A 13,423-nucleotide genomic window follows, 5' to 3' on the forward strand; every position below is an offset into this window, starting at 1 on the left:
CTCCTCTGGTCTCTACTGTGACCAGTTTATATGAGCATGACTGTTTACTCTCCACCCTTAAAGAAGAGAATCTAAAACATTTCATAAACTCGCTGGCAGGGATTATGTGACATTCGTTTGTGCACGAATAAAGCAAAATCAGTGTTATGCAACTCACCGCAGAATCTGATGAAGCTTGTTTTGGAGCACAGGAAGAGACATTATCGTTCTGAAGGATCTGTGTCTTTTGTTTTTGCTGTTTGTTGATAAGATCGGAATGAAGCATCTCTCAGACATTCACTATTACACAGCATTCCACAGGTGTGTCTAGCCAATATATATGCAAATAACAGAAAACAGACTGCTTGGGAATAGTTGAATCTTTGCGAGAAGATTTAGGGCCATTTGGAAACCATTTAGAGTCAACATAAAAGTGCATTTAACTTTTTCAATGTATTTTATTGTGCACAATTTATCAGTGCACATTATTCTCAACTAAAAGACGTTTATCTTCATTTTTATCTATCTTAACCTCTTAATTTCAGTCCCTTTCATCCAACCACCTGAATTCATTCTGATTAATTCAATGCCTGATGGATACAATCAAGTCCCAAGTTACATTTTTTTCTTCAAATGCCCTGCTTCGCTGGAAAACACACTGTAACACAGATGTAAAGTGGTTTGTGAACTAATTTCAGACTGAGTACATTCGTTTTAAACTAAAATAGGCCTAATATTTAGAGATGGACATATATCTTTTTTTCTTTGGCCAATATTGGAAATCATTTTGAATGGATTGTACTGGTTTATACTGGATAATTAAACACTGTTTTAACATTTAGATTATCTTCTAAAAATCATCTAACACAGTTTGTGGTCTGTAAGATTATTATAATTTTTTTTAAGATAAGTCTCATGCTCACCAAGGGCTGCATTTATTTTCAGTATCATTACTCCAATATTCAGAATCATATGATCCTTTAGAAATCAATATGCTGATTTGCTGCTCAATAAGCGTTTGATATTATTATTAATATTGAAAAAAGTTACTAAGATTTTTCTGTGGAAACAGTTTTAGGATTATTTGATGAATAGAAATTAAGAACAACATTTATTTAAAATCAAAACCTTTTGTAAGATTATAAATATCTGTTCAGTCACTTTTCATCAATTGAATGCATCCTTACTTAATAAAAATATGTATTTCTTTACCTACCCCAAACATCTGAACGGTAGTGTGTAATAAATCCATATATAGGCTAATAGTGAATTTAAAAACACTTCAGTAACACTTAAAATGATACTGTCAAATCCATAATGTTTTTTGTCTATTGTGATTAATTTTATTTTTTAGTATTTTATTTTTAATTCATTGTGACATAATAGAATTTCAGTATCAGCCATTTATTGGTTATCAGCCATAACTTGAAATTAAGTGTCGCTGGATATCGTTATTGCTAGGTTGTCAACTATTTAGTTAGCACTAACTTACTTAACATTTGAAGACATTATAGAAAGACCTTTAAGACATTTATAGCGTGATGTATTTCTTCCATGTATTACAATCCCTGTTATGATGTATTTCTGAGTGATAAGGTATGGAGGGTGAGAACTGATTGAATCAGGAATTGATTGGCTTATGCAAAGTGTCTCTTGTCAATGAGGTCTGTAGTACCTTATGATCAAACTCACTGATCAGTGTGTTGATAGCACCACAGTGTTTGTGGGAATCACATCTACAAGCTACAAATGGCTTATTTATAGCTGTCACTGTATATCAAACTGTCATAGAATAAAGTATTTTAACATCAAAACAATTACACACTTTAAAATCAAACTTAATCAGATTTTCAAAGCAGAATTGGCATTTGCCAGATGATGTAATCTAGAATAAGGCTTATTCACCTCAGTACTGTCAGCTGTGCTGACGATCCTACAGCTGTTTCTGATCACAGATCAGATGTCCCAGCCTCAGGGATGGATACGGTCACTTTGGATATGGATCACTTTATAAGAGATGCACTAATATCAAAGGTGTGCGCACACACCCACACACACACTTTCAGATCAAGGTCTGTATCTCTTTTCTATTTACACATGTTCTGCTATTCCTCACTCCAAACTGATGTGCACTTGGAATTTGCCAAAGGGAAACACCACAGGCCTCAAGTCTGGAAAGCCCTGGCAAAGCCACAGAGGAATCCAGTTTGGAAAAAAATAAAAGTGTATATGCAGATAAAGGAAGCCATTGTTAGCCACACACAAGACGCCTTTGAGTTTGAGAAAATGGTACATGTAAGTCCTCACAGGCAAACTGTATTTGATGTTTAATTCGCTTTCTGTTATGCCACGGATGCCAGGCGGTTATTTGCGCTCATCACATGAGTGTAATCTTTCTGCGCCTACACCCGGATTCTCTCTAAAAACATATATCGCTATCACAGAAGTCTGTAAATGAACCTCATTCAATAGGCTATCCATCGATCTTCAGGACACAGGTCTGAAAATGAATGAAATAATTGCATCTGTCTATATTTAAAAGAATCATTTGATTTATGCTTTTATGAAACTGTAATGGCACTATAAAAGATGTGTAACCAAGAAGGACTATGCAGTCTATAATACCTGGGGAAGTACAGAGCGGGGATTTGTGAACCAATCATGTAAGCTGTAAAGGTAATATGACTAATCAGCGCACAGTCTCAAACCCACAGAGCCCACAATACTTTTGTTAGATATCGCAAAGTTTCTTGGGAGAATGTAATGCATTTAAGAGAAAAGCATCTTTCATGAGAAAATGCCAAGTTTCCCAGGAGATCGCAATACTTTTGTGAGAGAATGCAAAGCTTTTTGAGAGAATGCAGTACTTTTCCAAATTAATGCAAAGTTTCACAGGAGAAAGGAATACTTTTGCGAGAGAATACAAAGTTTCTCAGGAGAATGCAATACTTATGCGAGAGAATGCAACGTTTCCCAGAAGAACGCAATACTTTTGTGAGAGAATGGAAAGTTTTGCAGGAGAATACAATACTTTTGCCGGAGAATGCAAAGTTTCTCGGGAGATCACAATACTTTTGCAAAAGAATGTAAAGTTTCTTGGGAGGTCACAATACTTTTGCAAGAGAATGCAAAGTTTCCCAGGAGATCACAATACTTTTGTGAGAGAATACAAAGCTTTTTAAGAGAATGCAGTACTTTTGCGAAAGAATCCAAATGTTTCACTGGAGAATGCAATAGCCTACTTTTGCAAGAGAATGCAAAGTTTCCAAGGAGATCACAATATATTTGCAAGAGAACACAAAGAAAGCAATACTTTTGTAAGAGAATGCAACGTTTCCCAGGAAATTGCAATACTTTTGTGAGAGAATGCAAATAATTTTGGGAGAATGCAATACTTTTGCGAAAGAATAGAAACTTTATCGGGAGAATGCAAAGTTTCACAGGAGAATGCAATACTTTTGAAAGAGAATGCAAAGTTTATCGGGAGGATGCAATACTTTGCGGAAGAATGCAAAGTTTCGCAGTAGAACGCAATACTTTTGAAAGAGAATGCAAAATTTCTCGGGAGAATGCAATACTTTTGCAATAGAATGCAGGTTTTTGAGGGAAAATACATACTTTTCTGAACCAATGCAAAGTTTCAAAGGAGAATGGAATACTTTTACGCGAGAACACAAAAGAGAATGCAATACTTTTGTGAGACAATGCAAAGTTTCCCAGCAGATCACAATTCTTTTGCGAGAAAGTGAAGCTTTTAAGGAGAAAGCAATACTTTCGCAAGAGAATGCAAAGTTTCCCTGGAGATCACAAAACTTTTGTTAGAGAATGAAAAGCTTTTTGAGAGAATGCAGTACTTTTGCGAATGAGTGCAATGTTTCACAGGAGAATGCAATAGCCTACTTTTGCAAGAGAATACAAAGTTTCCCAGAAGATCGCAATACTTTTGTGAGAGAATGTAAAGAACTTTGGGAGAATGCAATACTTTTGCAAAAGAAAGCAAAATTTCTTGGGAGAATGCAATACTTTTGCAAGAGAATGCAAAGTTTCCCAGGAGACTGCAATACTTTTGTGAGAGAATGCAAAGCTTTTTGGGAGCATACAAAAGTTTTGCGAAAGAATGCAGTTTTCACAGGAGAATAGAATACATTTGTGAGAGAATGGAATGTTTCCCAGGAGAATGCAATACTTTTGCAAAAGAACACAAAGTTTCTCGGGAGAACACAATACTTTTGCAAGTGAATGCAGTTTCTTAGGAGATTGCCATACTTTTGCAAAAGAATGCAAAGTTTTTCAGATTACAATACTTTTGCAAGAGAATACAAAGTTTCTCGAGAGAACACAATACTTATGCAAAAGAACGCAAAGTTTAGCAGGAGATCATAATACTTTTGCAAAGTTTTTAAGAAGAAAGCAAAACTTTTGCAAGAGAAACTTTTCTGAGAAAACTATATTATTAGGTATAACGCAATACTTTTGCACAAGAACACAAATGCAATACTTTTGTGAGAGAATGCAACATTTCTTAGGAGGCCTTAATACTTTTGGGGGAATGTAATACTTTTGCAAGAGAATGCAAAGTTTTGCAGGAGAATGCAATACTTTTGCAAGAGATCATAAAGTTTATGGGAGAATGCTAAGTTTCTCAGAGGATCACAATACCTTTGCAAGAGAATGCAGTTTCTCGAGAGAACACAATACTTTAGCAAAAGAACGCAAAGTTTTGCAGAAGATCAGAATACTTCAGCAAAGTTTCTCAGGAGAAGGCAATACTTTTGCAAGAGAAACTTTACTGAGAGAACACAATACTTCTATGGTATAACGCAATACTTTTGCACAAGAACACAAAGTTTCTCAGAAAAATGCAATAGGAGACCTCGATACTTTGTGTGTGGGGGGGGGGGGTGTAATATTTTTGAGAGAGAATAAAAAGTTTCAAAGGAGAATGCAATACTTTTGATAGAAAATGCTATGTTTCATGGCAAGAATGCAGTACTTTAGCAAGAGAATGCAAAGTTTCTCTGGATAACAATACTTTCATTAAAGAATGCAGTAGGTTTATTAGAAGAACAATACTTCTGGGGGCACACAATACTTTTGCAGGAGAAAGCAAAGTTTCTAATGAGAACACAATACTTTTTCAAGAAAACAAGAGTTTTTAGCTAAATTAAAACAGTTCTTTGAATTGTAATCATATTTCACAATATTGCTGTTTTTGATCAAACAAATGCAGCCTTGGTGAGCAGAAGACACTTCTTACAAAAACATACAAAATCTTACAGATGCCCTACATTTAAACAGTAGTGCATCTTCATACATTTTTGCATATCACATATATTGTATAAGCAGTATGCTAAATATACATGTGTTTCTTGAACCAAGAAATTATATTTGACTTCATATCCAAGATAAGCAAAAACAGAGAGACAGAAAAGCCTAAGGTTAAGTAACACAATTCTCCATGAATCCTCATCTGCTAGTAAACAGATCAAGACATTCCTTCCAGTGATTTAAATGGCCAATGGGATCATAAGCAGGCACTAGTCAGACATGACAGATGTTTGTCACTCTGAGGTAACCAGTAAAAACACCTCCAGCAGTGTTTCATTCATGACTGTGGCTCTAGTGGATTGTGGCACAAGGATTTGAGGAGAAACTGTTGAATCGCATTCTTCAGCTCTCAATGGAAGCTTATTTCTCCATATTTGAAAAATGGGCTCTATATGAAGTCAAAGTTTCCAATGAGCAGCTCAGATATCAAAGGGTTTGATTTGTGTGGCCCCCTCTGTCTAATCACCCACAGCCAATACTGCCACTGAGAACAAAAGCAGGAAATCATAAACACGGCATGGCTCTAATTCTCAACACATCAAGCTTTGAAAGCAGCGGCCCAAAGCCAATTACCCCTGCTCCCCCCACCATGATAATTCATAACATATTCATTTATGCAGATGCCAGAGATCTCTGATACATGTTCAGTCCTATACGGGCATTTATACTGTAGAAGCTTGTTTCTGGAATGGGATAAAACTATTTAAAAAGGTAACTGCAACTTTCTCACAATTCCGATTTTTCTTGCAATTCTGAGAAAAAAAGTCAGAAATGTGAGATATCAAATACACGAATGCAAAGCTGTGAGAGATAAACTAAAAAAAATATATATATAAAGAATTGAATAATAAGAACTGTGAGAAAAAGTTGCATGTGCTTTTTAAATTTGTATTTTGTGGCGGCAACTGCGAGATGTAAACAGAATTCAGAGAAAAAACAATAAAAAAATCAAAAACTAGAAAAAACGAGAAAGTAAATTTTCTACACAATTAACATTATTGAAGTTGTACTTTTATTATTTTTTATTGTATTGCGAAAATGGGCTTCTGTAGTCCTCAGAAGATTATATTAGCTTGTAGATTTAAACAAAGTCTCATTTATGAGGTCTTAATGAATGTGAAAAAAGCAACTTACACTGCACTCACGTTATACATTTCCCTGGAAATCGAATCCATGATATGGGCGTAGCCACAGGAATGCTCAAACAGCAGAATAAATCATACTACAAAGTGCTGCAAATTTTTTTACAGGAAAAGTTGAATTGTGGCAGTCTGGGAAGATTTCTGATTCACTTTGAAGTTGGTTCAGGTCACAAGCCTTTTCTCTTTACTCCTGACGCTTGAGGGCAACAAGGCTCGACAGCAGATGATGGAGATAAAGCATTAATTGAGCCTTTTGACACTTTGATGTTGCACGAGTCTTCATGCAAAAGATAAATGATCACACAGAGTTCTCACAGTCACTAATGCAGTCGCTTAATCGCGCATTATCTTCTCAATATATGCTATAATAAAGGCAGTTAATGTAGCCATTACACCTCAGGTATATTTTATTATATTCCAGTAATGCTAAATAAAACTGTCTGGAGTCAATTACTTTCAATTCATACATAACTTGACACATGAATGTGCTCATTTTTAACAAAAATTAGACAGTAATTAATTAATCACTGTAGAATTAGCCACCATAACTATTTCAGAAAGATGATGGCACAGTGTTTTTAGTTTTTGGTATTATAAGTAAATTATTATAGTTTTGCATTAGCTTTTTTATTTTTAATTTATATTTCTGTAATAATTTTATTTTTTTACTAATAATGTGTTTTAATGTGCTTTAGTTTTGTTTAATTAGTGTTTTTATTTTTATTTATCTATATTGCTTCAAATTTTGTTTACATTTTTGTTTTAGTAATTTGAGTATCTTAATCATTTCTATTTTCATTTTTTGTCTACTTCAACATTTTAGTTAATGTCATGTTACTAGTCATTTCTTTGTTATTATTTGTGAAATCTATTTCTTAGTACCACACCATTTATTTTTACATTGTAGTACTTAGATTTTATTTCATCTTAATTTCCATTATTAAACACATTTTTGATAGTTTTGGTAAACATTACTGAACTCTAATTCCTTCAAGTCTACTAAACTAAATATTGTCTACTATTACTTCTAACTAAATACCATACTGTATACTGCCAAGTACTGTGATTACAACTGTAACCAATAAGTTAAACTGTGAGGCATTGTTTCATCACAAATGTTTCAAACAGTATATTTTCACATGACCATTACTTTGCATGAGAGTGCTGTCCAGATACCATCTTGAAAATAAAAATGTTTTTCCATTTTAAATTTGATTTTGCATTTAACATCAACAAAACACTTTCCAGTCACATCTGTCAACCAACCAGAATCAACATTTCACCAATGCTGTGGCATCATCTTGCTTAGGCTACATCATGAGGCATCAAAGGTTTTCATAAACTTTTTAAAAAAGATTTTTTTATTGGAGTTGATGTCAACTGCTGAGGAAACGAATTAATTTACACAGTAAAACATTGACACTGCAGGCAAATATTTTTACCTAAAAATACAAATTTCATTTTTAAAGAATAAAATAATAATAATAATAATAATAATAATAATAATTCACAAGACCACTACAGAGACGACAAATCTCAAAGAAGCATTTCTTAGAAATATTTGTACATGACTTCTTGTTGCTTGGCGATTGGGGAGGGTTATCCATAGTAACAGTGTCCATAGTTACATGGCTGTTCCATGTTCTGTTTGATCTCTGTGTATTTGCCGTAGAAACGTTTAGCCTTCTTGTTGAATTTAGCATTTCTTTCATTGATAAAATCGATGTCAGCATCATCGTTGTAAGCCCTGCGGCGACTGTATTTTAAGCGCTTTTCAATCCTAAACACACAAAGAGACATTTATGGCGATTACACATGCAAGAAAGAATGATTAATGCAAGAAAACACAGTAAAAAACTAGTTCAAAATAATCCTGGAAACAGTTTTTCACAAAAAAAAAAAAAAAAATTATAATAATAAAAAAAAATTATCGAGTAGATTAAAGCTATTTTTAACATTTATATATATTTTTTATTTCAATAAAAAACAAAACTAATAAAATGACAAACTAAAACAATTATTTAAACTAGAATTTAAATATAAAAGTTATTTCAAATAATTAATAAATATGATAAATGACACTAAAATGTTACTGACTTTAGGAAACATAATGGTCAAAAACAACACAGCAAAATCATCACGCAAACACCACACATCAGCTAGATTACCCAGCTGTACTCCTCGGCCATTCATTTCCCAGTTTGATGCTTCAACAGACAATGTCAGTTTTCAAAGCCCATCAAAGAGACTCACATGCCCCCCACAAACACACAGACGGTTCTTCACAAATCTTCAAAGCATGTGTGTGCGTCACAATCTGGCAGTCATAGCCCTGTCTAATGTCTCTCAGAAGCTAAAAGCAGCTCCTCCAAAATAGAAGAAAGCCGTTTAGCACATAAACAAACCCTCGCCGGCGCACACATCCATGTGCAACAAGCACGCAACGGCACAAACACATCTGGAGCGAGGAACAAACACAGGAGGCCGTGCTCTCAGAGAGCTCTAAAATTGGCTTCAACATCACATTCAACTCTGTGCTCGCCAGGTGATTCTGCAGTGTGTAAGATCTGAAATCTAACTGATTCCCTGCAGCGTGCCACGAACACAAAGTTAACACAGATTCTTACTGCTTCTCCACGCCGTCCACCATGCGCTCGATGCTCTTCTTAGACGGGATGTGAGTCCCGTGAATCAGACTGTTGGAGGTGGGGTGGAAATCTTCTCCACTAGGAGCAAAAGAGACACGTGCAAATCATCAGGGTTTCATTTCTTTATCATTACACAAGTAGAACAGCAATAAAATTGGACTTTTGCGCTTCATTTAGGCTTTATTTCTTATCATAATCATAAAAACACTGATTTTGGAAGCAAATAGTTTTTCCTGTTACAGCATTTTGTTATTTTTCAAGCAGCGATTGCACACAATCACAGAAAATATCTTACAAGGTTGTTGTTAATGTGAGTTAATGTGTTTCTGTTTCAAATGAATGCTGTTTTTTTTTACATTCTATTTATCAGAGAACTCCCCCCCCCTCCCAAAAAAAGGTTTTCACAAATATTTTCAACATTTATAATAAGGATTGCTTCTGAATGAATTTGAGACAGCAAACAGGATGCAGAATTCCAGGTCTAATGTGAATTGAAGGAACTTCAACAGTCACTTAAAACTTTTAAAACATGAAGTTTAAGTGAAACAATGTTGGCTTGACAAAAACTTGTTCAAGAGTTTTGGAAAACATATATTTTTTTTGGGTGTGAGAAGTTTTTTATGGCTTACAGATAGATGGGTCAAATTTTGTTACATTTTGTGTTTATTTTATGTACACTATTGTTCAAAAGTTTACAATTATACAATACTAATACAATTAAGTCATTAATACTTTTATTCATAAATTATGCATTAATTTGATCAAAAGTCACAAAAGAATTTCAAATAAATGCTTTCCATTCTTTAAAGTATCCAGAAAATCAATTACAGTTTTATCAAGAATATGAAGCAGCTCAATTGATAATGATAAGAAATGTTTCTTGAGCAGCAAATCAGTATATCAGAATGATTTCTGAAGATCATGTTACACTGAAGACTGGAGGAATGATGCTTTTCAGCTTTGAACACAGGAATAAATGACAGATTAAGTTATTTAAAATTATAATAATATTTCACAATACATTACTGTTTTTTGGATCAAAGAAATATAGCCTTGGTAAACGAGGTTATTTTTATTTTTTAAAGATAAAAATTAAATTTTGTACAATATTTGTTCAAACCTCAGTCTCAAATTCAAAAATTATCACTGGGGACCAAAATTGGTCTCTATTTTCATTTTCCCTGTGAATATCTATCTTCACTGGTAACGTTATAATCGTCACACACACACACACACACACACACACACACACACACACACACACACACACACACACACACACACACACACACACACACACACACACACACACACACACACACACACACACACACACACACAGCTGTGGGGGTCTGAGAGTGGAAAGGGGCTCTTCTGATAATAATTACCAGAACCAATGTTACCCAGGCGTGAAACACAAACTCTGCCTGTTTTCATTTTCACATATTTAGCGTCACACATGGTAGCCACATTCCCTCTCCCTCTCAGCCAATCAGTGAGGCTCCTCATCAACCTGACGAGCATTTCATACCTGAGAATCCTGGATCTGGGTTTTTCTTCTTTTTCTTTCTCTCCCATCTCTCTGCATCTTCAGCACTGATCTCCAGGAGCTTTACACGGTCGTAGTTCTCACCTTACTCCGCGCACTCCTGACAAACAAACACAATTAACAGCTTTACAGACTCCTCCCCACATGCCACATAATCAGAATGAGTGCTTGATTAATATCGATTGATTTAATGGCCGATACTGGCACATAGAGAGCAGAGAGGACAAATAACAGCAAATACACTACCGTTCAAACCCTTGGGCTCAGTAAGTTTTTTTTATTAAATAGTATTTAAATAGTACTTCTATTCAGCAAAGATGCACTAAATTGATCAAAAGCGAGAGCCATTTTTGGAAATAATAACTTTCAAATTAATGCTGTTCTTTTGAGCGTTCTATTCATCAAAGAATCCTTAAAAAAAGGTTTCAAAAAATACAAGCAGCGTGACTGTTATAACAAAAAAATGATGAAGTGGGTAGAGTACCCAAAAACTGTACTCAAGTAAAAGTACTTCTAGAAATATTTACTCAAGTAAAAGTAAAAGTACTAGTCTTGAATAGTTACTTGAGTAAGAGTAAAAGAGTATCGGATAAAAAATCTACTCAAGTAGTTAGTTACTAGTTACTTTGGGTCATATATACTGAGCCTATTTTTATTTAGATATATAGATAAAATGTATGTAATGTATGTGTGCGTGTATAAATGTATATATTTCATCAGCCTTTACTCCAATTTATGTAATTTATTATAAAACCCTGTCTGTTTACTTAAGTAACAGATATAGGTGTTATGCCATAACATATTTTTAATACGACTGACTTTATATTAAATGTGAATTTAACATTGAAAGTTAATGTGATAAAATATTGCTACTAATCTTTCATTGTTCAGAAAGAGAGCAAATAACATTTACATTAAAGATAATTTTCACTGACAGTCTAGATTTCAATCACTCTCAGAAACTCCCATTAAAATCACTGAAACTGTTAACACTGTGAAATCAATATCTTAATTAAAGATTCGTACACACATCTGCACTTTGTTGTTTCTGACGAGAGAATTCGCCAGAAAGAGGTATTCAGTCAGTGAGCGAGTGAAGGAAGCACCGGTATTTTAGCGATGACTCATCTGAACGCCTCTGATTGGCCAATGCTTTAATAAGCTCAATAGAATCATGTGTGATTGGTTATAATGCGCAGCGCTGTATAAACGCATCTATCTCTGGCTCAGCACCAGCAAGCAATCACAGATCTGAATTTAGCAGCTGATGATATAACGTACTCACGCCGGAGTGATTTTATTAAAATTAATAAAATCTTAATCGGCTATTTTTTGTCTTTTGGAAGCTGCATTCAACTTGACTCCCCTCTGTTATAAGCCACACACGTACAACAAACTAATGTCACAGTGGTATCGTGTACTGTAATCGAATGTAGCCCAAGTTATTACCTGTTAAACAGTAGAAAGCACACGCGGTGTTCATCTAATAAAGATCTCCATCGCTAGCAAATAATAGCCTTTGCAGATTTCAATTCAGTGCAGTTCCAGCCACGTTTTCAATGCTGCTGATGTTCTTAAACGTTACAACTCCGAGTGAACCACTTCAGACGCTCAGCGCGTGCGGCAGGGAACTGAACGACTCATTCAAACTGATTCATGAACCAATTCACTCGTTTGCCAATTGGTTTGATCAAGCCTTTGAACAGAATTGACTCAAAAGAATGAATCATTCGCGAATGGGCATCGCTCATTGCCCAGAGAAAAGTAGACGGCGCGTTTGGAATAAACTGAAGCATTTATAACATTTATTGCATTAAGATAAAGTAACGAGAGGAGCGTCGCCCACAGTAACGGAGTAAAAGTAGAGATTTTCCCCAAAAAATTTACTCAAGTAAGAGTATAAAGTACCCATCTTTAAATATACTCCGAAAAGTATGTTACCCCAAAAAATTACTCAAGTAAATGTAACGAAGTAAATGTAACTCGTTACTACCCAACTCTGAATATCAGAAAGTGCTTACAGAATTATTTTTTTTCCCTCAGATAAAGCATATCATTTATCATCTACTAACATCAGAAAACATGTAAATCTATAACAAAACATTTAAAAGCTTGGGCTTCACTAGCTTTGTGAGTTTGGTCACTATGTGTGACCATTCACAAACAGCATGTAGTGTTTGTGTTACCATTATTTTTGCAACTCTGCACCTTCTTCTTTTGGTCCACCATGAGTTCGTACTCCAGATGGGTTTTCTTGGCCTCCCAGTTAGCCAGCAGCTTCAGCCTCTTGTCCTCCTCCACCACCTCATGATGATTCAGCTTACGAGCCTCATTCTGTCAACGGAACGCAATCACATTTCATACACGACAATAGAGCCAATTATGTTGTGCTGTGTGTCAGTGGCTTGCAATGTAACGTTTTAGTCTTCACCAACTACACTAAAGCTCCTTTCACATGAAATACGTCAAGAATTCAACACATGGCTCACCACAAGTGTCATATCTTCCTCTTAAGGCAAGATACCACAGGGGAATAGGGTAAAGCAACAGCCTAAAATCTCAAATCTGAGCAGTGTAGGACTAATAAAAAAAAAAAATATGTCTGCAAATGTCTTTGAGTGACCCCCTTGAAAATGAGAGGGATGATCTCAAAGTGCAATCCTTTTAATAGATAAAAAAAAAACTATGGATTGCTTGACCGGGTCTTGTCTTAAAATCCAAACACAAGCGGCCACAGGAGTTAAATGTTGCTACCAGGTAGAAAAGCTGATCTCATC

General features: G+C 35.0%; 1 protein-coding gene across 2 annotated transcripts; it reads right to left on the reverse strand.

Annotated features, from left to right (window-relative positions):
• Positions 1-7,927: 7,927 nt before the first annotated feature.
• On the reverse strand, positions 7,928-10,949 carry LOC132156474 (pre-mRNA-splicing factor syf2-like). Of its 2 annotated transcripts, XM_059565459.1 has the most exons (3): positions 10,629-10,949; positions 9,077-9,175; positions 7,928-8,229 (listed from the first exon to the last, which is right to left on the reverse strand). In XM_059565459.1, the coding sequence occupies exons 1-3, from the start codon at positions 10,673-10,675 to the stop codon at positions 8,049-8,051; spliced, it is 327 nt and encodes a 108-aa protein (XP_059421442.1). In that variant the 5' UTR covers positions 10,676-10,949; the 3' UTR covers positions 7,928-8,048. The 2 variants fall into 2 exon arrangements, 1 of the variants encoding a protein (XP_059421442.1); XR_009437431.1 differs by lacking the exons at positions 9,077-9,175; positions 10,629-10,949 and adding an exon at positions 8,547-8,973 and having other exon boundaries at positions 8,147-8,229.
• Between the last annotated feature and the right edge of the window lie 2,474 nt (positions 10,950-13,423).

The sequence above is a fragment of the Carassius carassius genome, chromosome 14 (genome assembly GCF_963082965.1).
Source record: "Carassius carassius chromosome 14, fCarCar2.1, whole genome shotgun sequence".
NCBI classification, from domain to species: domain Eukaryota; kingdom Metazoa; phylum Chordata; class Actinopteri; order Cypriniformes; family Cyprinidae; genus Carassius; species Carassius carassius.